The sequence below is a fragment of the Hypanus sabinus genome, chromosome 5 (genome assembly GCF_030144855.1).
Source record: "Hypanus sabinus isolate sHypSab1 chromosome 5, sHypSab1.hap1, whole genome shotgun sequence".
In the NCBI taxonomy this organism is placed as follows: domain Eukaryota; kingdom Metazoa; phylum Chordata; class Chondrichthyes; order Myliobatiformes; family Dasyatidae; genus Hypanus; species Hypanus sabinus.
The window spans coordinates 174,063,733-174,091,620 of NC_082710.1; the positions used below are offsets into that span (position 1 = coordinate 174,063,733).

General features: G+C 45.8%; 1 protein-coding gene across 1 annotated transcript; it reads right to left on the bottom strand.

The window, feature by feature from the left end:
- Nucleotides 1-60: 60 nt before the first annotated feature.
- LOC132394608 (zinc-binding protein A33-like) lies at nucleotides 61-27,832 on the bottom strand. Its single transcript, XM_059970949.1, has 6 exons — nucleotides 27,406-27,832; nucleotides 27,233-27,328; nucleotides 15,759-15,992; nucleotides 15,116-15,138; nucleotides 14,910-15,028; nucleotides 61-2,197 (listed from the first exon to the last, which is right to left on the bottom strand). Exons 1-6 carry the CDS (start codon nucleotides 27,814-27,816, stop codon nucleotides 1,665-1,667), a joined length of 1,416 nt encoding a protein of 471 aa, XP_059826932.1. The 5' UTR covers nucleotides 27,817-27,832; the 3' UTR covers nucleotides 61-1,664.
- Nucleotides 27,833-27,888: the final 56 nt, after the last annotated feature.

Sequence of the window (27,888 nt, forward strand, 5' to 3'; positions counted from 1 at the left end):
GAGCTCCTCATGCTCCATCAGGGCAGACTGGAAACTGGTTCAGTGTTCAAACTTCAAAGTAAAATTTATTATCAGAGTACATACATGTCACCACTTACAAACCCTGAGATACTTTTTCTGTGGGTATACTTAGCAAGTCCATAGAACAGTAACTGTAAACAGTAAACAAACTGTGCAAATATAAATAAATAGCAATAAACAAGCATGAAATAACAATATAACAGAGTCCTTCAATGAGTGTAGCTATCCCCTTTTGATCAAGAGCCTGATGGTTGAGGGGTAGTAACTGTTCTTGAACTTGGTGGCGCGAGTCCTGAGGCTTTTTTATCCTGCAGTCCTCTGGTACCCAGTCAATATCTGGGATTCTCAGTCACTAGGTAGAAAGTTAAAATCACCAACTATAACATTATATTTGTTGCTACGGTCTGAGATCTCATTACAAATTTGTTCCTCTAAATCCCCAGGATGGTTGGCTGGTCTGTGATATAATCCCATTAATGTGTTAAGACCTTTCTTATTTCTCAGCAGCAGGCGACCACACCCCTCCCAGTACGCTACAATATCATAATTCCAGGTGTTGATCCATGCCCTGAGCTCATTCCCCTTTCCTACGGCACTTCATTTATTGATATTTACACAGCTCAGGATACCAGTTACTGCTCAACATTTTCATTCCTGACTTGTTCCCAGGACTTACCAACCTCTATCTCAACAACTTCTCCACATCCCCTGCAACTCTCGTTCAAACCCCACCATGTAGCATTAACAAACTGTCTTCCAAGCATATGAATCCCCTTCCAGTTCAGGTGCAAACAGTTCCTGCTGTACAGGTCCCACCTCCCCTGGAAGAGAGACCAGTGATCCAGAAAATTCATGCCCTTCCCCCTACACCAATTACTTAGTCACGAGTTAAACTGTATCATCTTCCTAGTTCTCAGGTCCTGCCCTTTAACTTGGCACCGAATTCCCAGAGTTCCCTGTGCAGGACCTGTCACTCGTCATACCCGTATCATTGGTACCTACGTGGACCACGACATCTGGCTGTTCACCATCTCACTGAAGAATGCTGACGACTCGATGTGAGATGTCCTGGTCCCTGACACCGAGAGGCAACATACCATCCGGGGATCTCATTCTCACCCACAGAACCTCCTTTATGTTCCCCTAACTGATGAACCCCCTATCACACAGCGCAGCTCTTCTGTCGGTTTCCCTTCAGAGTCTCAGAGGCAGACTCAGTGCCAGAGACCCTACGCGGTGACTTTCCTCTGCCAGGTCATCCCCCACAACAGTATCCAAAGTGATATAACTGTTGTTGAGATGTTCGTAGATACGCTGTGAATATCCGGCGCTTTGTGTGTTACCACTCTACAAGTCCCGTGTTATCAAGATTCACCCTGACCTCCCCCTTCCAGTCAGCACCACCACCACTTGCCCCAGTTACCCTGTCAGTCCCGGTGGATTTAGCACCCGGGGGAGCCGGGGAGCTCAGGACCCGCAGCCCGCGGCTGCTGCTGAATCCGCCGTGTTTCTGTTCCGTTGACGGATGTGGTGAACCAGTTAAAATTAATGGATCGATAATTCTCACATCGTGTTTATTTCACTCTCTGCACATTTATATTTCCACTGATTTACTCCGGACGCCGATCCCGGACCCGACCCGTTTACAGACCCGGAGCGGAACTGGAGCAGATTCTCAGCCACTCGTTTTCATATCCAATCGCGAATGCAGGATAAAGTTTCTCCGTGAATTTATTCCCAGTGAAGGTGTGGAGATGGGACTTGGTCTCCGCGTTGTAAAATGAAACTGTCCCGGACTCGTAACTGAGATAAACTCCCACCCTCCCGGGGATGGGACCGGCAGGGAGACGGGGCGCAGGGGAGGTGAGAACCCACATCTCGTCATCAACCCGCGCGATGGTCCAGAATCCGGTCTCCGGACTCACTTTGACCCCTCCCTTCCTCTCCACAGACTCTGCGGCGACTCCCAGATCCCAGACCCGATTCCCCGTCACCTCCACCTCCCAGTAATGTCTCCCCGATGTGAATCCCTCCGATCCCAGTACACAAACCCGGACTGTGAACCTCTTCCCGGTGTCAGGGAGATTCCTCCGGGTCCCGGTCCATCTCACACTCTTCCGATCCTCAGACACCTCGAGACACGGATGCGCCGTTTCCACATCCAGGGTGACACAGACTGGGGGGAGAAGCAGAGAATTAGAGAGTCCCCGGGATCGGGGGGAGACTCGGACAGCGCGGCCCCGGGGATCGGGGAGAGGCCGCTGGGCCTCAGGCACAGTCGGGTGGCCGACAGGAACCTTTCCCGGGATTTTACAGCAAATGGACAATGAAAACATTCCCGAGGTTTTTCCTCTGGGATGGTGAGCAGAGTACACAGAATCTGAAGAAACACAGTGGTTTAAGCAGCAGATGTGGAGGGAGATCGACTGTGGATGTTTCACATAAGAACATAACAAATGGGAGCAGCATTAGGCCATCCGGCCCATCGATCCTGCCCCGCCATTCAGTAAGATCATGTCTGATCAGTCCGTAAACTCAGCTCCATCTACCTGCCTTTTCCCCATAACCCTCAATTCCCCTGCTATGTAAAAACCTATCTAACTGAATCTTAAATATATTTAGTGAAGAAGCCTCAACTGCTTCCCTGGGCAGAGAATTCTGGATTCACTACTCTCTGGGAAAACTGTTTCTCCTCAACTCCATCCTAAATCTTCTTCCCTTTTATCTTGAAGCAATGTCCCTTAGTTCTAATCTCACTTACCAATGGAAACAACTTTCCTAATTCTATCTTATCTATCCCGTTCAAAATTTTATATGTTTCTCTAAGATCCCCTCTCATTCTTCTGAACTCCAATGAGTATAGTCCCAGGCGACTCAATCTCTCCTCATAGGTTAACCCCTTCATCCCTGGAATCAACCTGGTGAATCTCTGCTTCCAAATTCAGTATATCCTTTCTCAAGTATGGAGACCGGAACTGCACAGGTGCGGCCTCACCAGTAACCTGTATAGTGGCAGTATGACCTCCCTGCTCGTGAAATTAATCCCTCCAGCAATGAAGGCCAACATTCCGCGTGCCTTCTTAATAACCTGTTGTACCTGCAAGCCAACGTTTTGTGATTCATGAACAAGCACTCCCAAGTCCCTCTGCACAGCAGCATGCTGCAATCTTCCACCATTTAAATGATAATCTATTCTTCTATACTCAGGAAGGGAAAGAAAGACGGGGGATAGCCAGAGGAAACTGGTGTGAGGAAGGGGTGGGGCAACACTGGATTCAGATGAGGATGTGCTGAGTGAACACTGGAGGGTTTCAAAGAGGAGGTAAGGCAGGCTTTTTAGCCAAATTTACTTGTGCTGAGCAACTTGCTTCAGTGAGCTAGTCCCATTTGCCCATTATTCCTTTACCCCTTTCCTACCCACGGACCAGTTCAAATGTCTTTAAAAGTATTTAACAGCACCCAACTCTACACTTCCTCTGGCAGCCACCTAAGCTCCAGGGAAATTCCCAGCCTATCCGGCCTCTCCTTATAAAAGACCTCCTGTCCTCAATGTCCAACAATTTTAGTGTCCTCCACAAACATGCAAAACATGTCACCTACTCCCACTTCCAAATCATTCATATGAATAATGAAAAACAGTGGACCCAACACCGATCCCTGCAGAACACCACTGGACCCAGGCCTCATCCCACGCAATTCTGTATCCTATTGGCCAGATTGTACTGTATCCCATGTGATCTAACTCTCTGGAATATTCTACCATAAAGTACCTTGTCAAATATCTCGCTAAAGTCCATGTAGATTTTCTCTACTGCATTTCCATCATGCATTCAGAAAGCCAGGCTGGGTATCCCTGATTCGTCCTTGGCTTTCCAAATGAATATAGATCTTGACTCTCAGAATCCCCTCCATCAATATACCCACCACTGATGTGAGGCTCACCAGTCCGTACATCCCAGGCTTTCCCAACAGTCTATCTTAAATAAATGTTCAACAATAACCAGCCTCCAGTCTTCTGGCCCCTCACCCATACCTATTGATGGTACACGTATAGTGATGAGAGTCCGAGGCGAGGACGTTAAGGACCCGAGTGCTGGAGTGTCCAAGAGTAGAATCTATACACGATACGAGACTGAGACAAGGATCCAGAGTCCAGCTGACAACTGAGCACCAAACCTTCTTCATCCACTGACTTTTGTGCTAATGGCAGCTCGCACCTATCAGGACGGTGCATTACCGCCACCTACTGGACTGGAGTGTGATAGGAGCTGTCATGGGAATCAGGTCCTGCACCCCCCACCCCCCCAAACCTCTTTAAATTAAGAAGTTCACCAGGGCCCGACATGACTTATCCATCCCTGCTTCAGGTGCCAGAATATCCTGCAGTGTAGGGACCTCAGATCTACCCAATAATTGATTAAACAGCTTCCTACATTATGCCGAATATCTGGGTCACAACATGATGCATGTTCCACTGTTTCTGGTACCTTACAAAATGACACATCTCATTCCCATACTTACCAACAAGTGCCAAAGTGGAGTGCAGATCTGTGTGTCTGAAACTCAATCTCGCCAACCATGCATCTTCCCTCCTATTCCTTCCCAAATGGTGCCTCCCCTGAACTCATAGAAAGCCATCAATCCCAGGGGATTATGGGTTTGTGCCTCTGGTGGACTGTGTCCTCTCCAGGGTGCAAGCCTGGGTGGGAAGATTTGAAGAACTAGCTGTTGCCCATGCAGTGGGCTCCCCCTCTCCACATCCCTGATGTAGTCCAAGGGAAGGACAAGTGTCGATACAACTTGGCACCAGTGTCATCACAGAGGTTGCCAGAGTGAGGTTGTAAACATCAAACTGCCTCAGGGACCCAGTTCTGGATTTCTTCCTCAGGGTTCACTCCCGAAGCCTCTCCCATGGGTGGGTTTGGCCACAAGGCAGTGGAGGTTAAAAACCAGAGTTTTCCTTCTCCTGGCCTTCCAATGCAGATGGGCCCCACCTGCCTGAAGCAACTGGTTTTGAGAAGCCAGTAGTCCACCTTTGCCCCTTCCTTTGGCATTGGAAACAGTTCTGCCGGGCCAATAGTTGGACTTGGTTGTCAGAGGCTGTTAGAGATGCAAGCCATTTGGAATGCTTTATAAGTAACAGGAGCTTATCCTCACTACCACCCCCAGCTATGACAACTTCAGGAACCTCCCCAGACTGATGGAACCAAATTATAATGTCACCTCCCAGTCCCACTGCTATCCCACAAATTCTGCCTTTTCTCATCCCAACAATCTAATACAAGATTTGGCTTCATACTTTCTGATATTGACTATAATATCTACCTCTGACTTAGTAAGTGCTGGCTTTGCTCTAACGTCTGTCCTTTCATTACCCGATACACCCAGATGTGCTGGGACCCAACAAAACTGTACTACTATTCCCACTCTCTCCAGAACATACAAATTGTTGCACACTTCCATCAACAGATCAGGTCTCCTTGAACGCCTCGTTTCCAAACTCTGCAGTTCCGAGGCAGCGTCTGAACAGATCACAACTCTTTTTGGTTTAACTTGTTCCACCCATTGCAAACTAATGATAATGGCCATAAATTCTGCCGTATTGACGGATAATCCACCTGTCAGCCTTTTCCCTTCTCAACATTAATCCAGGGGATATTTATTCCAGAGCCACCCATTTACTGACTGAGTTGTGAACATAGGCAAAAGGGAAAAATACTGCTGCCATAAATGACCAGACACCCTCTCACCACCCACAAGACCCTGTCTACCCCCAGTAATGACAAATCTATTTCCACGTCTGGAAATTTCCAAATTTGACCTCCTGGCCCGGCCATTGTTGGGCTAATCTGCAAATTGTCAAGACCATACTCCCGCACCTATTCCCTACTTGCCCACCCAAAATATTCACAATCTCTGTTAGTATATCCCCAGCAATTCATTAAATCCAAATTCATCAAATGGGATGTCCCACACCTTACTACGAAAGTCCCCTATGCAAGGCTCAAAATTTCCCTCTGCTGGTCAAGAGGCATCTCTCCTAGTTCAACCCCAAATGCATCTCTTGGTGTAGTCTGGAATGCTCCACTACAGATTCTGAGTGTCTTGACCTGCAGGAAATCACACCAAAATAAAACCGAACAAGCAGCCTCCCTATAAATCACATTGGGTTGTAAATTTATATAAATTATATAAATCATATAGGCAATCAACAGGGTTGTCGTGGTGGAAGATTTTAATTTCCCAAATATTGATTGTTATCTCCCTAGAGCAAGGGGTTAAAATGGGGTGTAGTTTGTGAGCTGTGTTCAGGAAGGTTTCTTGATCCAATATGTAGATAAGCCTACAAGAGGAGAGGCTGTACTTGATCGGTATTGGGAAATGAACCTGGTCAGTTGTCAGATCTCTCCAGAGGGGGGAGCATTTTGGAGACAAAACTAGGTAATGATAGAGATCTAGAAATTTATAAGGCTAGCAGGAAGGAGTTTAAGAATGAAATTAGGAGAGTCAGAAGTGGCCATGAGAAGGCCTTGGCAGACAGGATTAAGGAAAACCCCAAGGCATTCTACGAGTACGTGAAGAGCAAGAGGTAAGATGTGAGAGAATGGGACCAATATAGTGTGACAGTGGAAAAGTGTGTATTGTACCGGAGGAGATAGAGATACTTAATGAATACTTTGCTTCAGTATTCACTACGGAAAAGGATCTTGGTGATTGTAGGGATGACTTACAGCAGACTGAAAAGCTTGAGCATATAGATGTTAAGAAAGAGGATGTACTGGAGCTTTTGGAAAGCATAAAGTTGGATAAATCACCGAGACCAGACAAGATGTATCCCAGGCTACAGTGGGAGATGAGGGAGGAGATTGCTGAGCCTCTGGCGATGATCTTTGCATCATTAATGGGGTTGGGAGAGATTCCAGAGGATTGTAGGGTTGCAGATGTTGTTCCCTTATTCAAGAAAGGGAGTAGAGATAGCCCAAGAAATTATAGACCAGTGAGTCTTACTTCAGTGATTGGTAATAGACAATAGACAATAGGTGCAGAAGTAGACCATTCGGCCCCTCGAGTCTGCACCGCCATTCTGAGATCATGACTGATCATTCACTATCAATACCCAGTCCCTGCCTTGTCCCCATATCCCTTGATTCCCCTATCCATCAGATATCTATCTAGCTCCTTCTTGAAAGCATCCAGAGAATTGGCCTCCACCGTCTTCCGAGGTAGTGCATTCCACACCTCCACAACTCTCTGGGAGAAGAAGCTCTTCCTCAACTCTGTTTTAAATAACTGAGTTCTTATTCTCAGTTGACAGGAGATCCTGAGAGGCAGGATTTATGAACATTTGCAGTGAATAATATGTTTAGGAATCATCAGCATGGCTTTGTCAAAGGCAGGTCGTGCCTTACGAGCCTGATGGAATTTTTTTGAGGATGTGATTACACATATGGATGAAGGTAGACCAGTAGATGTAGTGTATATGGATTTCAGCAAGGCATTTGATAAGATACCCTATGCAAGGTTTACTGAGAAAGTAAGGAGGCATGGGATCCAAGGGGACATTGCTTTGTGGATCCAGAACTGGTTTGCCCACATAAGGCAAAGAGTGGTTTTAGGCAAGTCATATTCTGCAAGGAGTTCTGTGACCAGTGGTGTGCTTCAGGGATCCCCTTCTCTTCGTGATTTTTATAAATGACCCGGATGAGGAAGTGGAGGGATTGGTTAGTATATCTGTTGATGACACAAAGGTTGGGGATGTTGTGAATTGTGAGGAGAGCTGTCAGAAGTTACAGTGGGACATTGATAGGATGTAAAACTGGGCTGAGAAGTGGCACATGGAGTTCAACCCAGATAAGTGTGAGGTGGTTCATTTTGGTAGGTCAAATATGATGGCAGAATATAGCATTAATGGCAAGACTCTTGGCAATGTGGAGGGTCAGAGGGATCTTGGGGTCCAGGTCCATTGGACACTCAAAGCTGCTACGCAGGTTGACTCTGTGGTTAAGAAGGCACACAGTGCATTGGCCTTCATCAATTGTGGGATTGAGTTTAGAAGCTGAGAGGTAATGTTGCAGCTATATAGGGCCCTGGTCAGAACCCACTTGGAGTACTGTGCTCAGTTCTGGTCGCCTCATTACAGAAAGGATGTGTAAACCATAGAAAAGATGTTGCCTGGATTGGGGAGTATGCCTTTTGAGAATAGATTGAGTGAACTTGGCCTTTTCTCCTTGGAGCGACGGAGGCTGAAAGGTTAACTGATAGAGGTGTAAAAGACGATGAGAGGCATTGATCGTGTGGATAGTCAGAGACTTTTTCCCAGGGCTGAAATGCCTAACACTAGAGGGCACAGTTATAATGTGCTTAGACGTAGGTACAGAGGAGGTGTCAGGAGTAAGGTGTATTTTCTGCAGAGAGTGGTGAGTGCATAGAATGGGTTGCTGGTGAGGGTGTTGGAGGCGGATACGATAGGGTCTTTTAAGAGACTCCTGGATAGGTACATGGAGCTTAGAAAAATAGAGGGCTAGGTGACCAGGGAGGTAACCTACCAGGGAGAAGGCAATTCTCAATTTAGTGTTGTGTAATGAACTTGATAAGGGAAGATAAAGGAGGTAGTGACTATAATATGATAAGTTTTAATCTACAATTTGAGAGGGAGAAGGGAAAATCAGAAGTGTCAGTATTACAGTTGAACAAAGGGGACTATGAGAGAGGAGCTGGCCAAAGTTGACTGGAAGGATACACTAGCAGGGATCACAGTGGAACAACAATGGCAGGTATTTCTTGGAATAATACAGAAGGTGCAGGATCAAACAACACACACAAAATGCTGGTGGAATCCTTCGTCCTGACGAAGGGTCTCGGCCCGAAACGTCGACAGTGCTTCTCCTTATAGATGCTGTCTGGCCTGCTGTGTTCCACCAGCATTTTGTGTGTGTTGCTTGAATTTCCAGCATCCGCAGATTTTCTCAAGGTGCAGGATCAGTTCATTCCAAAGAGGAAGAAAGATTCTAAGAGGAGTAGGGGCGAGCGTGGCTGACGAGGGAAGTCAAGGACGGTATAAAAATAAAAGAGAATAAGTATAACATAGCAAAGATGAGCGCGAAGCCAGAGGATTGGGAAACTTTTAAAGAGCAACAGAAGATAACTAAAAAGGCAACACGAGGAGAAAAGATGAGGTACGAAGGTAGGCTAGCCAAGGATATAAAGGAGTATAGTAAAAACTTTAGGTATGTGAAGAGGGAAAAAACAGTTAAGACCAAAGATGGGCCCTTGAAGACAGCAACGGGTGTGTTTATTATGGGGAACAAGGAAATGGCAGATGAGTTGACCAGGTACTTTGGATCTATCTTCACTAGAGAAGACACAAACAATCTCCCAGATGTAATAGTGGCCAGAGGACCTCGGGTAACAGAGGAACTGAAGGAAATTCACATTAGGCAGAAAATGATGTTGGGTAGACTGATTGGACTGAAGGCTGATAAATCCCCAGGGACTGATGGTCTGCATCCCAGGGTACATAAGGAGGTGGCTTTAGAAATCATGGATTTTGGTAATTGGAAATTGGTAATCATTTTCCAATGTTCTATAGATTCAGGATAAGTTCCTGTGGCTTGGAGGGTAGCTAATGTTATTCCACTTTTTAAGAAAGGAGGGAAAGAAAACAGGGAATTATAGACCAGTTATCCTGACATCAGCGTTGGGGAAGATGCTGGAGTCAATTATAAAAGATGAAATAGTGGCACATTTAGATAGCAGTAACAGGATCGGTCCCAGTCAGCCTGGATTTATGAAGGGGAAATCATACTTGAATAATCTTCTGGAATTTTTTGAGGATGTAACTATGAAAATGCACAAGGGAGAGCCAGAAATCCTTTGATAAGGTCCCACATAGGAGATTAGTAGGCAAAATTAGAGGACATGGTATTGGGGGTAGGGTACTGACATGGATAGAAAATTGGTTGGCAGACAGGAAGCAAAGAGCAGGGATTACCCTTTCAGAATGGCAGGCAGTGACTAGTGCGGTATCGCAAGGTTCGGTGCTGGGACCACAGCTATTTACAATATACATTAATGATTTAGATGAAGGGATTAGAAGTAACATCAGCAAATTTGCTGATGACACAAAGCTGGGTGGCAGTGTGAAATGTCAGGAGGATGTTATGAGAATGCATGGTGACTTGGACAGGTTGGGTGTGTGGGCAGATGCAGTTTAATGTGGATAAATGTGAGGTTATCCACTTTGGTGGCAAGAACAGGAAGGCAGATTACTATCTGAATGGTGTCAAGTTAGGAAACGGGGAAGTACAATGAGATCTAGGTGTCCTTGTTCATCAGTCACTGAAGGTAAGAATGCAGGTACAGCAGGCAGTGAAGAAAGCTAATGGCATGATGGCCTTCATAACAAAGGGAGTTGAGTATGAGAGCAAAGAGGTCCTTCTGCAGTTGTACAGGGCCCTGGTGAGACCTCACCTGGAGTATAGCGTGCAGTTTTGGTCTCCAAATTTGAGGAAGGACATTCTTGCTATTGAGGGAGTGCCGCGTAGGTTCATGAGGTTAATTCCCGGGATGGCAGGACTGTCATATGTTGAAAGATTGGAGTGACTGGGCTTGTATACACTGGAATTTAGAAGGATGAGAGGGGATCTGTTTGAAACATATAAGATTATTAAGGGATTGGACACACTAGAAGCAGGAAACACGTTCCCGATGTTGGGGGATCAGAACAAACGTCTCCAAATGGGGGCCAACAATTTCTTCCTGAGCTTCCCACAAAGTCCTGGGATACACCTGATCAGGACCTGGGGATTTATCGACTTTTCTGCATTTTAGGATCTGCAGCACATTTGCTTCTGTAATGTGGTAGAAAATGAGTTCAATCATCTTCTGTAACACGGGAGAATTGAGGACCCTGTGGAACTGCCACAGAAGAGGAGTTGAGGCTTGGGACAGGGAAGGTTGAGAAAGATACCAGCCAAATGCTGGTAAATGGGCTGATGGGTGATCTGTCAGAAATATATGAGGTTATGAGGGGAGTAGATTGATCAGATGGTTGAAATTGTTTTCCCAGAGGAGTGGGATCAAATAGAAGAGGTCACATGTCTGAGGTGGGAGGAAGGAGGTTAAAGGTGAGTGTATTTGAACAGTGAGTGGGTGATGTTGGAACTTGCTGCCAGAGGAGGTGATGGAATCAGATACAATCACTGTGTTTCAGAGACACTCAGACAGACACTTCAATAGACAAGGTACAGAAGGAGACTGACCTAATGCCAGCCAATGGGATGAGTATAGACGGGTAAATAGGTTAGCACAGAATTGATGGGTGGAAAAGCCTGTTTCTGTGCTGTTAGACGATGACTCTGTGACTTTAAGTGAACTGAATGACTGAGACCCCACAGCCTCCGGTGCAGAGAATTCCAAAGATACTCCATTCTCTGAGGGTTCTCCCATCCCTCGACTCCTCAGACAAGGGAAACATCCTCCCTGCATCCTGTCTGTTGAACCCGGGAAGAATTTTGCGTTTCCCTGCAATCTCCTCTCATTCATCTAAACAGAGAACATGGAACAGTACGACACAGGAACAGGCCCTTCATTCAATGTGACAGTGACTGATCGATACCGGCATCAATTCCTCTTCTGTACCAGATCCCCAAAACCTCAATCTCTCAATCTTTCAAAAGTCTTTCTAACCCCACCTTGAATATATCCAGTTATCAGGCCTCACACAATCTGCTGGAGGAACTCAGTGGGTCGAGCAGTATCCGTGGGAGAAAAGGGACTGTCGACGCTTCAGATCGAACCCCTACATCAGGACTGGGAGTGGAGAGGGGAGATGGCCGGTACACAGAGGAGAAGGGGAGTGATGAGACAGGAGTCTGAGGTGACTGTGGACTGAGGAGGGTGACAGGCAGTTTGTTCCAGGTAGGGGAGGGGTGGGGTGTGGGCTGGAGTTGGGAGACAGATACAGAGGATAAAATGAGAAGGAGATGGAGCAAGGAGATTGTGTGAAGGAATCTTGTCAGTGAAGGAGGTGATAATGAGAACCATTAGGAAAGAGAAGAATGACAGATTGAACCAGAACCGGATGGGCCATGGTGAGAAGTGTGTGGATGAACTGTTCATGCAGATGGAAACAGAAGATCTTTGTCCCCTTTGCCACAAACCCTCCTCCACCACCCCATCACCCACATTCCACTCTCAGTCCTGATCCGGGGTGTCAGCCCATTCAGGATCAATGTCGTCATTGATATCTGGAGTCACAGGAGATGGGAGAGTCTGTTTATGTATTTTACATGGGGACAGGTATGGGAGTTGGGAATTAAGACAAATGAGTTGTTATGTCTTGGAACGTATCCATATTACAAAAGAGGAATGTAGATTGGATTCACAATTAGCTTGGCCACAGAAGACAGGGGTCTATGGTGGAGGAGTCTTATTCTGCCTGGAGGTCTGTGACCAGAGATATTTCACAGAGTTCAGTGTTGGTAACTCTGTTGGTGAGTGATATGTGTGGCCTGTACACTTGAATTGGCACAAATTTGGTGGAGTTGTGGATAGTGAAGATGGTTGTTGAAGGATACAGTAGGACATAAATCAGTTAGAGATCTGGATGGAGAAATGGCTGATAGTGTTTAACCTGAAGCAGTAAGCGAGGATACCTTTTGGAAGGTTAAGTGTAAGGGAAAGTTATAGAGCAGATGGAAGGACCCTGGGAACGTTGATGACAGAGGGATATTAAAGTCCAAGAGCACAGCTCCCTCAAGTAGCAACACAAGTGCAGAGTATGGTCAGGTAGGAGTAGGACAAGCTTGTCTTCACCAGTCAGGGCATTGAGTGTGGAAGTTGGCAAGTCCTGTTGCAGCTACAGAAACTTTGGTGAGGTCTCACTTGGCCTCACAAGAGATTAGAGAGGCAGGAATCTGATGCAGGGTCTCCACCTGAAATTTTGACCATCTCTTTGTCTCGGCAGACTCTTCCTGACCTGCTGAGTTCCTCCAACTGCTTGTTTTTGGCTTTGGAGTATTATTATTATTAAAAATAATAATAATATATTGTCCCAATAGTAATGTCTACAACTGGTATCATCCTTAAGTCACCACATCATAGCACTAAAAAAATCAGGCCGACACAGGAATATTTCTGTAAATCTTCGGAAGGCCACACTACTAAACACCACTAGAATAGTCTGAAAGTTCCTAGCAATTGCTTTCTTTAAGGAACAATCTGGAGCCACTGTGGAGGGAAGTGGTTTTAAGTGAATATTTCTCATCTGTATTTCCCAGGGAGAAGGTCACGGAAACCAAGGAATTGAGGAAAATAAGTTCAGGAAATGACATTTTGGAACATATCACATTACAAATGAGGAGGTGCTGGTGAAATCTCGACCGAGGTCAATGCTGGTTGGTGTGTCCCGGCTCAATCCAAAAATGATTCAACGTAAACACGAGGAAATCTGCAGATGCTGGAAATTCAAGCAACACACACAAAATGCTGGTGGAAAGCAGCAGGTCAGGCAGTATCCACAGGAAGAAGTACAGTCGACGTTTCAGGCTGGGACGCTTCGTCACGACTAACTGAAAGAAGAGATAGTAAGAGATTTGAAACTGGGAATGGGAGGGGGAGACCCAAAATGACAGGAGAAGACAGGCGGGGGAGGGATGAAGCTGAGAGCTGGAAAGTTGATTGGAAACACAGCTGGAAAAGGGAAAGGATCATGGTACAGGAGGCCTAGGGAGAAAGAAAGGGGGAGTGTAGCACCAGAGGGCAAGGAATGATTGTGAGAGAGAATAAAGAGAGAGAGAAAATGTCAGTCCTGACGAAGGGTCTCGGCCCGAAACGTTGACATCGCTTCTCCCAATAGATGCTGCCTGGCCTACTGTGTTCTACCAGCATTCTGTGTGTGTTGTTGTTTGAATTTCTAGCATCTGCAGATTTCCTCGTGTTTGCTCGAGAGAAAATGTGGTGGTTTCATAACAACCGCGCGACATGTGAGTCCAGCAGGGGGCAGACCTGAGTCTGCAGTCACAGACAGGTCAGACAGGGTCAGTGGCTCACGAGGGTCTCGTGTGCATCTTTCTGACAATACTGGATACCACTCCGATCCAAGCTTTATTTTATTTTATTTAGAGATACAGTACGGAACAGGCCCTTCCAGCCCAATGAGCCACACTGAGCAGCAACCCAAAATTTTTTGACACTAGTCTAATCACAGGACGATTTTCAATGTCCAACTAACTTACGAACTGTGATCCTTGCATACAGCCCTGGAATTGAACTCGAAATCTGACACTCAGAGCTGGAATAACTTTGCACTAATCACTACGCTACAGTGCCTGCCATTTATTCACTATAATATCATTAAATCAATATTACTTCCACAGTTTATGTGGTCGGATTCACACTCGTGTCCAGTCGGGTTTGTACAGTCTGGATGGAACCAGGATGCAGTGTTTAATCTAACAGTCCCGTGTACTTTATATTCTTCTATGACAATTTATTTACCCCTAGACATTGATAGAGCTTGTTTCTTATTGTTGATTATTATTCCTACACTTCTATGTTTATTAATGCTAACCTGTTTTATATGTATATTTGTATTATTGATACTGTTTTGCTTATTTTACTAATAAACACCTTTAGTTTTCGGTACCACCAGACTCCAACGGATTCTTCTATTTCTGCTGGTCTGTCAACCCAGTTACAGGGTACGTAACAAATCTACCAGTCCTGTGTACTGGTTGTATTGTGCCCCTGTGTCGGTGTGTTCAGGGGTCTGAAGCTGGAATAAAACTACAGTTCCCCTTCAGTCCATTGTTACAGACAATCTTTGCTTCTAATTCTAATGAATTGTGTCTCATAAACAAGGACAAATGAATCAGTGTAAGTTTTACCTCGATTAATGTCATCAAGTGTTTCTCTCAACGCACTGTTCAATAAATAGAGATGATCGAATTTTTCAACTGGAAGGGCACCGTCTGTTACTGACAATTGCTCGATGTTGTCAGTAATTCTGCAAATACAAAATTGTTGGTTATGAACTGCAATTTTGAACTAGTTTACAAATCCATTCAGAGATTCAGCAAAGAGCATATCTTACCTCCTCTTCCGACGAGTTTCCTCCTGAAATAAATAAAACACAAATCTGAACAGACTGAGACTTGCAGTCCTCATCCTGAATTTCATCCAAATCATTACTAGATGTTGTAAATTCACATTCCTACAGTCACACGGATGTACGGACAACACAGAACCACTTGGTAAATGACCAGGAGTATTTCTGAAAATGTAAAGAAACAGTGTAGGTTTCCCTTAATTCTCTAATCTAATGGAAAGCACATTTCCCTATTGATGATAAATCTGATGTGTGGGTCACATTCTGGAATTGATCCTTTGTTCTCACTGATTGACAGAGAGACCGTCTCACCCACGGTACCAGACACATGTGACTGGAACTGGATATTAATGTGAGTTTCAGGGATGTTTGATATGGGAATTGAGGAAACAATGAACAGTTCAGTGTTATGTTCAGAGTAACTCATTCACAAGAGGATTGCAGATGGTCCTGTGACATACAAATATTGTGGAAGTCCAGTTTTGGGACAACAACAGTCCTGAACTTCTGAAACATCTTTCTGTCTTAAATCAGTTCACAACCATTTGTAAATGTCACAGTTTCTTCAAACATATTGATCCCAATTTTGTCTACTTTTACAAAAGCCAAAAGAAATATAATCTCTCACCTTGAGAAATATCACACTCTCTTTTTGATCCATCTGTTCCTGTAACCTTGAGATCTCCTCCTGGATAGAATTTAAATTCTTTTGTATCTCTTGAAGATTTTTCTCCATTGGATTTAGAATCCTCTCCTCTTCTTCCCTGAGATCTCTGAGTACCTGCTGCTCTTTCTCAGTGAGAATCTGGTGCAGTTCAGCAAACTGTGATGTGACGTGGGACTGAAGGATGTGTGACTGTTCCTGTCAAGTGAAAGGTGAAGATTAATTTACTATATTCCTTTGATATATTTCCTTCTGACATGGAAGATGTGTGTTCAAATCATCAAATATATATTGGTTCTCAGAACAATCCTATTAATCCCATTTCCTCATGTTGTCCTGAACTCATTTCAACCTCACGTGCCCATTAACTCTGACCTGAGTCACATACCCCATCTCAAGCTCAAAGTTCAATGCAAATTTATTATCAAAGTACAGACGTGTCACCATGTACAACCCTGAGATTCCTTTTCTTGCAGGTAGTCACGTTAAATACAAGAATCACAATTGACTCAATGAAGGACTGTACCCAACGGGGTGGACAATATCAATGTGCAAAGAAAAAGCAACAAATGTCCAAGTACAAGAAGAAAGAAAAAAATCCATAATAATAAATAAATAAACAAACAAACAATAAAGACAGAGAACATGAGATGAAGAGTCTTTGATCATCCCTGGACTCACTTTACACCGCACGCTGTCGGAGCGGTGCTGCCAGGATAATCAAAGACACAGCCCACCCAGCCAACACACTTTTTGTCCCTCTTCCCTCTAGGAAAATGTTCAAGAGCTTGAAGACTTGTACGGCCAGATTTGGGAACAGCTTCTTTCTAACTGTGATAAGACTGCTGAACGGATCCTGATCGGTATCTGGACCGTACCCTCCAAATATCTGGACCTGTCTCTTGTTTTTTTTTTGCACTACCTTACTTTCCCTTTTCTATTTTTTATTTATGATTTATATTTTTAATTTTTATTATATTTACTATCGACGTAGTCCAGGGAGCACGAAGCGCAGAATCAAATATCACTGTGATGATTGTGCGCTCTAGCATCAATTGTTTGGCGACAATAAAGTAATGTGGTAAGTCTAGTTCTGTGGGAACAGTTCAGTGATGGGGTGAGTGAAGTTATCCCCTCTAGTTCAGAAGCCTGATGGTTCAGTGGTAATAACTGTTCCTGAACTTGGTGGTGCAGGTTCTGAAGTTCCTGTACCTTGTTCCTGATGGCAGCTGTGAGAAGAGAGCGTGGCCCAGGCGGTTTGGGTCCATGATGAAGGATGCTGTTTTCCTGCGACAATGCTCCAAGTAGATGTGCTCAATAGTGAGGACGGCTTCACCCATGATAGACAGGGTCATATCCACTTCTTTTTTGTAGGTTTTACTGTACAACGGCATTGGTATTTCCATATCAGGCCACAATGCAACCTGGAAATATAGTCTCTACCACACATCTATAGAATTTTGTCACAGTTCTAGATGTCATGCCAAATATACAGAAACTTCTAAGAAAGTTGAGGTGCTGCCGTGCTTTCTTTGTAATGGCATGCTGGACCCAGAACAGATCCTCTGAAAAATATTAACACGTAGGAATTTAATGTTGCTGACCCTCTCCTCCTCTGAGATGCCAATGACAACTGGCTTGTGGACCTCCAGTTTCTTCCTGCTGAATTCAATAATCTTCTCCTTGGTCTTGCTGACATTAAGTGAGAGGTTGTTGTAATGACACCACTCAGCCATATTTTCCAAGTCCCTCCAGTATCCTGATTTGTCAGCACGCTTCATTCGCCCAATGACTGTGGTGTTATCAGCAAACTTAACTATGGCACTGGAGTTGCACTTTGCCTCCCAGTCATAATGTGAGTAGAGCAGGGGACTAACACATAATGTTGTGGTGTTCCTGAGCTGGGGGAAATGGTAGAGATATTTTTACTAAACTGAATTGACTGGGGTCTGAAAATTGAGCATCTAGTTGCACAAAGATGTATTGAGACCTAGGACATGAATTTTCTGTCAGAGTGCTTGGGGATCGTGAGCGAACAGCCCTTTTCAAGTCCAGCCACAAATTCTCAATTGGATTGAGCTCTGGACTCTGACTTGACTCTGACTCAAGTCTCCCGCAAACTCAAGGGGAGATTTCATGTGAGTTTTTTCCCTTCAGTGGCTTTTACTTTGCCCCTTTCCCATAAAGCTGTGACTGGTGAAGCACCCGGGCAACGGTTGTTGTATGCGCAATCTCTCCCATCTCAGCCACTGAAACTTGTAACTTGCCAGACCAGAATGTTACTGATCTGATTCATCCAGATTTCTGGGAAGGGAAAATTCTGAATTATTCTGTGTTGCACTCGTGTGCAGCTGCTTTTATAAAGTCTGTGATAACCGTGATTTATTAATTCAGGTTGTCTGTTGAGATTTTGAACTCAGCCAGGTCTACCAGCTTTAGCAATCCTGCAGCTGCTCCTCAGTCTCCCGCAACTACCTTGTTGTTGTCCTTATCTCTGGAGTCTTGCTCTTTAGCCTCTACCTGGATGCAGGTCGGAGGAGGACGGCCAAGTGATCAGATTTCCTGAAATATGGTCTAGGCATGGAATGGTAAGTTTTCCATCATGTTGTGACAGTGGCAAGAGTGTTGGGACCCCTGGGGCTGTAGGTGATAGGTTGATGATAATTAGGCAGAGTCTTCTTCGAACAAGCCTAAGGCAACGTCCACACTACACCGGATACACTGGATTCATTAGTTAGGGGAACGGACAGGGGGTTCGGTGGGTGAGAACGTAAGTTCCCACCCGGGTGCCAGGGCCTGGGACATCCCAGTTCAAGTCCTGAGCATTCTTGTGTGAGGGTGAACAGCTAGAAGTCGTAGTTCATGTCAGTACCAATAACATAGGTAGGATGAATGAAGAGATTCTGCAAAGGGAGTTCTGGGAGTTAGCTGCTAACATAAAGGGCGGGACCTCCAGGGTTGTGATCACAGGATTCCCCATGCCACATGCTAGTTTTAGACATGACAGAGTGGGAGGGATTAAAGGAGGGGTGGTGTTACTAGTCAGCGAACACGTCACAGCAGTGCTCCATCAGGATGGACTGGGGAACTTGACCAGTGAGGTGCTATGTGTGGAAATGAGATATTAGAAAGATATGACCATGCTAATGGGGATATATTAACGACCACCCAACAGTCTGAACAAATTTGTTGCAAGAAACTCCCATACTGTAAAAGTACTAGATGGGACGGGGTTTGTCAAGTGTGTTCAGGTAAGTTTCTTTCATTAGTATGCAGAAGTCCTGACAAGAGAGTGTGTGATTCTGGATCTGCTGTTAGGGAATCAGACAGGGCAGGTGACAGAAGTTTGTGTAGGGGAACACTTTGGATCAGGTGACCACAAAGCCATTAGTTTCAAAGTAAATATGAAAAGAGATCTGCCTGGTCCACGGGTTCAGATTCAGAATTGGAAAATGACCAGTTTTGATGGTCTCAGAATGATCAGCAAGTGTGGACTGGGGCACTCTGTTTTCCAGCAAAGCTGTACTTGGAAAGTGGGAGTACCAAGCTTGTATGCACCTGTCAGGATAAAACACAAAGATAACATGTGTAGGGAACCTTGGTTTCTGAGGGATATTGAGGCCCTGGTTATGAGAAAAGAGGAGGTGCATACTAGCTATAAGCAAGGTATAACTGAGGTGTGAATGGATGCAAGAAATGCTAGAGAACATTTAAAAAATAAATCAGGAAGGCAAGAAGCAGGGATGAAATTGCTCTAGCAGACAAGGTGAAGGAGAACCCCAAGGGATTCTACAGGTATGTTAAGAGCATAATGACTGCCTGGGACAAAATTGATCCTCTGGAAGACCAGAATGGTAATCCATGCGTGGAGCCAAAGTGGATGGGAGAGATCTTAGATGCATTCTTTGTGTCTGTATTTCCTCGGGAGATGGATACAGAGCCTATACAAGTGAGGCAAAGCAGCATCAACTTCATGGACCCTGTACAGATTACTGAAGAGGAAGTGTTTGCTAACCTGAGTCAAATCAAGGTGGATAAATCCCCAGGGTCTGACAAGGTGCTCCCTCGGACCTGACAGGAGGCAAGTGCAGGAATTGCCAGGATTCTAGCAGAGGGCCTCAGTGCCAGAAGAGATACCAGAGGATTAGAGGATAGCCAATCTTGTCCAAGTATTTATAAATGGCTCTGAAGAGAAACGAGGAAATTATAGGCCGCTGAGTCTGACATCAGTTGAGGGAAAGCCATTGGAACGTTTTCTAAGGAACCAGATACAAGTATTTGGATTGACATGGACTATTAAAGGAAAGTGGGCATGGCTTCGTGCGTGGTAGGTCATGGATAACAGATTTTATGGACTATATCTAGGAACTAGCCAGACAAGGTGATGAAGGTGAGGCAGTGCATGTTGTCCACATGGACATTAGAAAGGCATTTGACAAGGTCCCCCATGGGAGGTTGATCAGGAAGGTTCAGTCACTCAGCATTCAGAATGAGGTAGTAAATTGGATTAAACATTGGCTTTGTGAGAGAAGCCAGAGCATGGCAGTATTGAAATGAATTGAATTGACTTTATTTCTTACATCCTTCACATACATGAGGAGTAAAAATCTTTACGTTACGTCTCCCACTAAATGTGCAAAGTGCAATCACGTTGTTGTTGAGTGTGACTGGAGGCCTGTGACCAGTGGTGTACTACAGGGATGCAACGGACTTCTAGCATCGTAAACCAGTGAGTTGTTTGTTATGTCTCCCCTCTCGCTGTGAAACGGAGACACCTCTTTCTCTCTTATTAGGGAGAAAGCGAGCCTGTGCTATGTCGACTACCAGGTGAACGAGTAGTCTCTGGGGAACTGCAAATCTGTGTCTTTGCTGTTGCTTTGCTGAACGCTTGAGTGCTCGGTGGTGGGTGCCAATGCTTCTTTTTGCTTGTGGGGTGGGGGGGGATTGTTGCTTGCTGCCACTTACGCACGGGAGGGAGGGGAGTTTGGAGGGACTTTGGGGTTCTAACATTTAACTGTCATTCATTCTTTGGGGGCACTCCTCTGTTTTTGTGGATGGTTGTGAAGAAATAGCATTTCAGGATATATATTGCATACATTTCTCTGCATTAAATGCACCTTTGAATCCTTTGAAAACCTTCGTTAACTGGATCAGCAAATTTGCAGAAGTTTTGCACTTCAGTGGGAACGACCAGGGTAGGTCCTACATGGTGAATGGTTGGGCACAGAGGAGTGTGATAGAACAAAGGAATCTGGGAATACAAGCCCATGATTCATTGAGAGTGGTCACAGGTAACAGGTTCATCAAGAAAGCTTTTGTCACATTCACCTCCATAAATCAATGATTTGAGTCCAGGAAATGGGTTGTTATGTTCAAATTGCTGAGGGTTAATTTGGAGTATTGTGTGCAGTTTTGATCATCTATCTACAGGAAAGTTTTCAACAAGGCTAAAAGAGTACAGAGGAAGTACTGTTGGGGAGGACAGCCTACCTGGGGGAAGCAACAGTGGCCGTGCCTCTGGCACAGACTCTGGCCCTGTGGCTCAGAAGGGTAGGGAAAGGAAGAGGAAGGCAGTAGTGATAGGGGACTCTACAGTCAGTGGTTCAAAAAGGCGATTCTGTGGATGCAGAAAGAAACTCGGATGGTAGTTTGCCTCCCAGGTGCCAGGGTCTGGGATGTTTCTGATCACGTCCACGATATCCTGCAGTGGGAGGGAGAACAGCCAGAGGTCATGGTACATATTGGTACCAATGACGTAGGTAGGAAAAGGGAAGAGGTCCTGAAAGAATACTACAAGGCGTTAGGAAGGAAGTTTAAAAGCAGGACTTCAAAGGTAGTAATCTCGGGATTACTGCCTGTGCCACACGACAGTGAGAATAGCAATAGGATGAGGTGGAGGATAAATGCGTGGCTGAGGGATTGGAGCAGGGGGCAGGGAATCAGATTTCTGGATCATTGGGACCTCTTCTGGGGCGGGTGTGACCTGTACAAAAAGGACGGGTTGCACTTGAATCCCAGGGGGACCAATATCCTGGCGGGCAGGTTGGATAGAGCTGTTGGGGAGGGTTTAAACTAGTTTGGCAGGGGGGTGGGAATCAGAATGTGAGTGCAGGGATTAGGGTAGAAGGACAAGGGCATGATGCTAAGAGTTCTGAGTTGATGAGGAAGGACAGGCAGGGGACAGAACATAATTGTAGCCAGTTAAAGGGGTTGAAATGTGTCTATTTCAATGCTAGGCGTGTTAGGAACATGGAGGATGAACTTAGAGCATGGATTAGTACGTGGAACTACGATGTTGTGGCCGTTAGTGAAACTTGTTTGGAGGAAAGGCAAGATTGGATGATGCAGGTCCCAGGGTTCAGGTGTTTTAAAAGGAATAGGATGGGAGGTAGAAAAGGAGGGGGAGTGGCATTGCTGGTCAGGGATAGTATCACGGCTATAGAAAGGAAGGACGCTGCAGAAGGAGTGTCCACGGGGTCAGTCTGGGTGGAAGTCAAAAATAGGAAGGGATCAATCACTGTGCTGGGAGTAGTCTATAGGCCCCCGAATAGCCCTCAGGATACCGAGGAGCAGATAAGCAGGCAGATTTCAGAATGGTACAGGAAATACAGGGTAGTAGTTATGGGTGATTTCAACTTCCCTCATATTGACTGGAACCTCCTGAGTGCAAGGGGGATGGATGGGGCTGAATTTGTCAGGTGTGTTCAAGAAGGACTGTGTCGACAAGAGGAGAGGCCATACTGGATCTAGTTCTGGGTAATGAACCTGGTCAGGTGACAGGCCTCTTGGTGGGGGAGCATTTTAGTGACAGTGACCACAACTCCCTTAGATTCAGCATAGCTATGGAAAGGGATAAAATATGACGAAACGGCAAAGCGCTTAACTGGGGAAAGGCGAACTTTGAAAGGATGAGGCAAGAACTAGCAAGAGTAAATTGGAAACAGATGTTCAAAGGGGAAAGCACAGAAGTAATGTGGGAGAAGTTTAGAGACCACTTGAGCTGGGTTCAGGATACGTTTGTCCCACTAAGGCAAGGAAAAAATGGTAGGAAAAGGGAGCCGTGGCTGACGAGACATGTGAGGCAATTCATCAAGAGGAAAAAGGAAGCATACGTTAGATATAAGAAACAGGAAGTAGGAGTGGCTTAAGAGAATTATAAGGTAGCCAGGAAGCAGCAAAAGGGAGGACTTCGGAGAGCACAAAGTGGGCATGAGAAGGCCTTGGCATGTAGGATTAAGGAGAACCCCAAGACGTTCTATGCGTGTGAAGAATAGGAGGATGATGAGAACAAAGGTGGAACAGCTAAAGGATAAAGAGGGCAACATGTGCCTGGAGGCAGAGGAGGTTGGGGAGGTCCTAAATGAATACTTTGCTTCAGTATTCACAAGTGAAAAGACTCTTGATCAGGATGAGGTCGAAGTAGAGTGGGCCTGTGTGCTAGATAATTGTCATGGTCCAGGGTCCGCGTTCTGGTTCGCGGCCCGCGAGCTCCGAACTCCGGGTCCTCCAGCTGTCCCTTGTTTTGGTTGGACTAAACCATAAACACCTGATGCACATCTTGTTGGCTGGGAATATAAGTGGCCCTGGGATTGGGTGTGGATGGGAGGTCATCTTGTCAAGCTTCCCATGGAGCAAATGGCTGGTACAGCCACTTGCCATCTTTAGGTTGCGTTGGGGAACCATTGCTTCTTGGAGCCTTACTGTCTGAGTCGGAGTCGGAGTCGGAGCTGTCATTGCGGTATGGATTTGGTCGTTTCCCTGGCTAGCTGGGTGGCCATCAGCCACTCCGAGCTAGGTAGGGATCCGGTTGTTTCCGTAGCCAGCCAAGGTTGCTGGCCGTAACGGCTACTCGGAGCAGCCCTGATACAGAGACAGAACTGTCTGCCATTCTTCGGTGTTTGTCTCTTCCTGTCCTCACCTCATGGGGTAAGTCAGACCGCTCTGCCATTCCCCTGTGGGGGAAATCTGTCTTGTCTTGTCTTTGCCTCCATCGGGTAAGTCCGGCCGTTCTGCTGTTACCTGACGGATGGTCCTGCCCCACCTTGGTGTGGAGTCAAAGATGAGTCCTGGCTTGTCGGTGGATAAGTCCCGGCTCTATGTCTATGTACTGTCCAGTCTTATGTCAGTGTCTTGCTAAAGATGAGTCCCGGCTTGTCGAAAGATAAGTCCCGGCTCCATGTTGATGTACAGTTGCTAGTCTGCCTCCTAGCTCCAGCCTCCGAGTTATCCAAGCTGCAAGAACCCAGCCTCAAGCCTCAAGCCAAGCCTCGACCCCATCCTCAAGCCTCAAGCCAAGCCTTGACCCCAGCCTCAAGACTCAAACCAAACCTCAACCCCAGCCTCAAATCTCTAGCCAAGCCTCGACCCCATCCTCAAGCCTCAAGCCAAGCCTCGACCCCATCCTCAAGCCTCAAGCCAAGCCTTGACCCCAGCCTCAAGACTCAAACCAAACCTCAACCCCAGCCTCAAATCTCTAGCCAAGCCTTGACCCCAGCCTCAAGCCAAGCCTCGACCCCAGCCTCAAGACTCAAACCAAGCCTCGACCCCAGACTCAAGCCTCAAGCCAAGCCTCAAGACCCCCACCTCAAATCTCTAGCCAAGCCTCAAGACCCCAAGTCCCTAGCCAAGCTTCGTCACGTCCTCGCCTGGGTTTGGGGGTCCGAGCCCGAGGCAAGACCCAGGTTCTGGGTCCTTGTCCAGTCTCGGGCTCGGAGTCCACCCCAGGCTCCTTTTTCCCAGTCCCTCGTCCTGCCCTGTTCCTAGCACTACAGTCACTGCGTCCTGCATTTGGGTCTCGATACAACACCCCAGTATGACAACAATGTGGAGATTAAGGAAGAAGAAGTGCTGGATCTTCTTAAGAACATTAAGATTGATAAATCCCCAGGGCCGGATATGATACACCCCAAGTTGTTGTGAGAATTGAGAAAAGAGATCGCAGGAGCATTAGCTATGATCATAGAATCCTTTTTGGCTGCAGGGGAAGTGCCGGAGGACTGGAGAATGGCAAATGTAGTTCCCTTCTTTAAAAAAGGTAATAGGGAGAAACCTGGGAACTATAGACCAGTGAGTCTTACGTCGGTGGTCTGCAAACTACTGGAAAGGATTCTTAAGGATAGGATCTATGAGCATTTGGAGAAATACAGTCTGCTCATGGATAGTCAACTTGGCTTTGTGATGGGAAGATCATGCCCCACGAGCCTGATTGAGTTTTTTGAAGAGGTAACAAAAGAAATTGATGAGGGTAGGGCAGTGGATGTGTTCTACATGGACTTTAGCAAAGCATTTGACAAGGTCCCTCATGAGAGACTCATCCAGAAAGTCAAGAGGCATGGGATAAGTGGAACCTTGGCTGTTTGGATAAAAAGTTGGCTTAAAGGAAAAATGCAGAGGGTAGTTGTGGAAGGAAAGTATTCTGCCTGGAGGTCGGTGACTAGTGGTGTGCCGCAGGGATGTATCCCTGCTATTTGTGATTTTTATAAATGACCTAGATGTAGAGGCAGAAGGATGAATGAGTAAGTTTGCGGATGACGTGAAGATTGGAAGAGTTGTGGATGGAGCTGTAGGTGGTCGAAGGTTACAAGAGGATATAGACAGGCTGCAGAGTTGGGCAGTAAAATGGCAGATGGAGTTCAATCCGGCCAAGTGTGAGGTGATGCATTTTCGAAGGACAAACCAGAAGACTGAGTACAGGATTAATGGTCAGTTACTTAAGAGTGTGGATGAACAAAGGGACCTTGGGTTTCAAATCCATACGTCCTTCAAGGTCGCTGCACAGGTTGATAGGGTGGTTAACAAGGCCTATGGGATGCTAGGCTTCATAAACAAGGGGATTGAGTTCAAGAGTAGAGAGATCATGTTGAACTCTACAAATCTCTGGTGAGACCGCACTTAGAGTATTGTGTTCAATTCTGGTCACCTCATTACAGGAAGGATGTGGAAGCTATGGAGAGGGTGCAGAGGAGATTTACCAGGATGTTGTCTGGTTTGGAGAACAAGTTATATAAAGCCAGAGCTGGGCCCTTTCTCTTTGGAGCATAGAAGCATGAGAGCGGACTTGATGGAGGTCTACAAGATTATGAGAGGCATAGATAGGGTGGATAGTCAGTACCTGTTTCCCAGGGCACCAATAGCAAACACCAGAGGGCATATGTACAAAGTTAATGGAGGGAAGTTCAGGGAAGACATCGGGGGTAAGTTTTTTCCACAGAGGGTTGTGGGTGCCTGGAATGACTTGCCAGGGATGGTGGCGGAGGCTAAAACATGAGGGGTATTTAAGAGCCTCTTGGACAGGCACATGGATGAAAGAAAAATGGAGGGTTATGGGGTAGTGTGGGCTTAATACTTTTTTTAAGGATTATATGGGTCGGCACAACATGGAGGGCTGAATGGCCTGTACTGTGCTGTAGTGTTCTATGGTTCTATGGTTATACTTTGTAGGTTACAAGGATGCTGCAGGGTCTGGAGGCCCTGCGTTCTCAGGAAATATTGAACAGGCCATATTGAAATATTGACTGTATTCCTTAGAATGGAGAAGATTCAGAGTGGATTTGATAGTAATTAAATTATGAGAGGTATAGGTAGGGAAAATGCAAGGAGGCTTTTTCCACGGAGGTTGGGTGGGAATACAACCAGAGGTCATGGCTTAAGGGTGAATGGTGAGAAGTTTAAGGGGATAACAAGGGGGAACTTAATCAGTCAGAGGGTTGTGAGAGTGTGGAATGAGCTGCCAGCACAAGTGTTCCATGCAAGCTTGTTTCAATGTTTAAGAGAGTTTGGGTAGATACATAGTAGGGATATGTAGGGTTATGGTCCAGGTACAGGTCAATGAGAGTAGACAGCTTAAATAGACTCATCATGGAGTAGATGGGGCAAATGGCCTGTTCCTGTGCTGTACTTCTCAATGACTCTCAGCCTCTATGACTCTGTGTTTCGGCCTGGCTTGGAATGCTCCCCTGCTCCCTCTCTTTTGGCCGTGGCCATGAACCTTCGTCCACATAAACATGACAGAACGGCATGTTTGACACGGAGTGCTTCAGAAGATAGAACAATTGCAAATTAATCAAAACGTTTGATAGTACGTCACTTAAAAGGAAATTTCAGACTACAGTTTGCAGTGAGAGTAATTTAGAAGAAATACATTCATAAGTTTGGTCAGCGGCACACAGAACGTCGCTGAGGATCACCGGTTCAGTCTTTGAAGTGATTAACAGAGTTAATTACAGGAACCAATTAACCATTCAAAGAACATGTCTCTGAGATGTATCTGAAACTGTCGTGATCACAGGGAGAACATGCAAACTCCACGCAGACAGCACCAGATGTCAGATTGAGCCCAGGTCACTGGATCTGCGATATTCAGCTATCCTACACTAAAGGGAACAAATCTACAAAAAACAATATCAGAAATTCAGGAAAATCAGCTCAGGAAGACTCACCCGAACTCCGGAAATCTTCTCCTTCTGTTGCTTTTCCATTTCTTCGAAGTCTGCTTTGTTTTTTGTGAGAGAGTCGAAGGAAGATTTAACCCGATCCTGGGAATTAAAGAGTGAATAGATTGGACAATACATGGCACAACAGAAACAGACGAGCAAAAGTGGTTTGTTTTTACCTTGTAGACTTGAACGGCTTCTTTAACCGGCATGAAGTTGTGGGACTTGTGTTCCCGCGCAGTCGCACAGATCACGCAGATCAGTGTCTTGTCCGTCTCACAAAACAGCTTCAGCTCTTCCTCATGTTCCTCGCAGTAACGTTTACTTTCCTTCTCTTTCGGATTCAGGTTTAGTTTTCGAGCTTTCTCAGACAGATTTGCCAAGGCCCGATTGACCCTGAGGGTGCGGTCCGCAATCTCCTCTCTACATTCCGGACAGGAGTTTCTCTCCCCCCTTTCCCAACACTGTCTGATGCAGGAGCGGCAGAAGTTGTGTCCACACTCCAGAATGACAGGTTCAGTGAAGAAATCCAGGCAGATGGGACAAATTGCCTCCTCGGTTAAACTCTCGACCTGTCCTTTCAAAGCCATGTTCGCTCCCGGTACTTCCTGATTCAGAATGCTTTCACTTTCGGGGAGCTGCCGAATCCCTGCAGTGCCGGG

Coding starts and splice junctions, on each gene's coding strand:
- LOC132394608 (XM_059970949.1), bottom strand. CDS start 27,816: ATGGCTTTGAAAGGACAGGTCGAGAGTTTAACCGAGGAGGCAATTTGT. Junction 27,329..27,405: donor AAGCCGTTCAAGTCTACAAG/GTAAAAACAAAC, acceptor TTTAATTCCCAG/GATCGGGTTAAATCTTCCTT. Junction 15,139..15,758: donor AGAGTGTGATATTTCTCAAG/GTGAGAGATTAT, acceptor TATTTATTTCAG/GAGGAAACTCGTCGGAAGAG.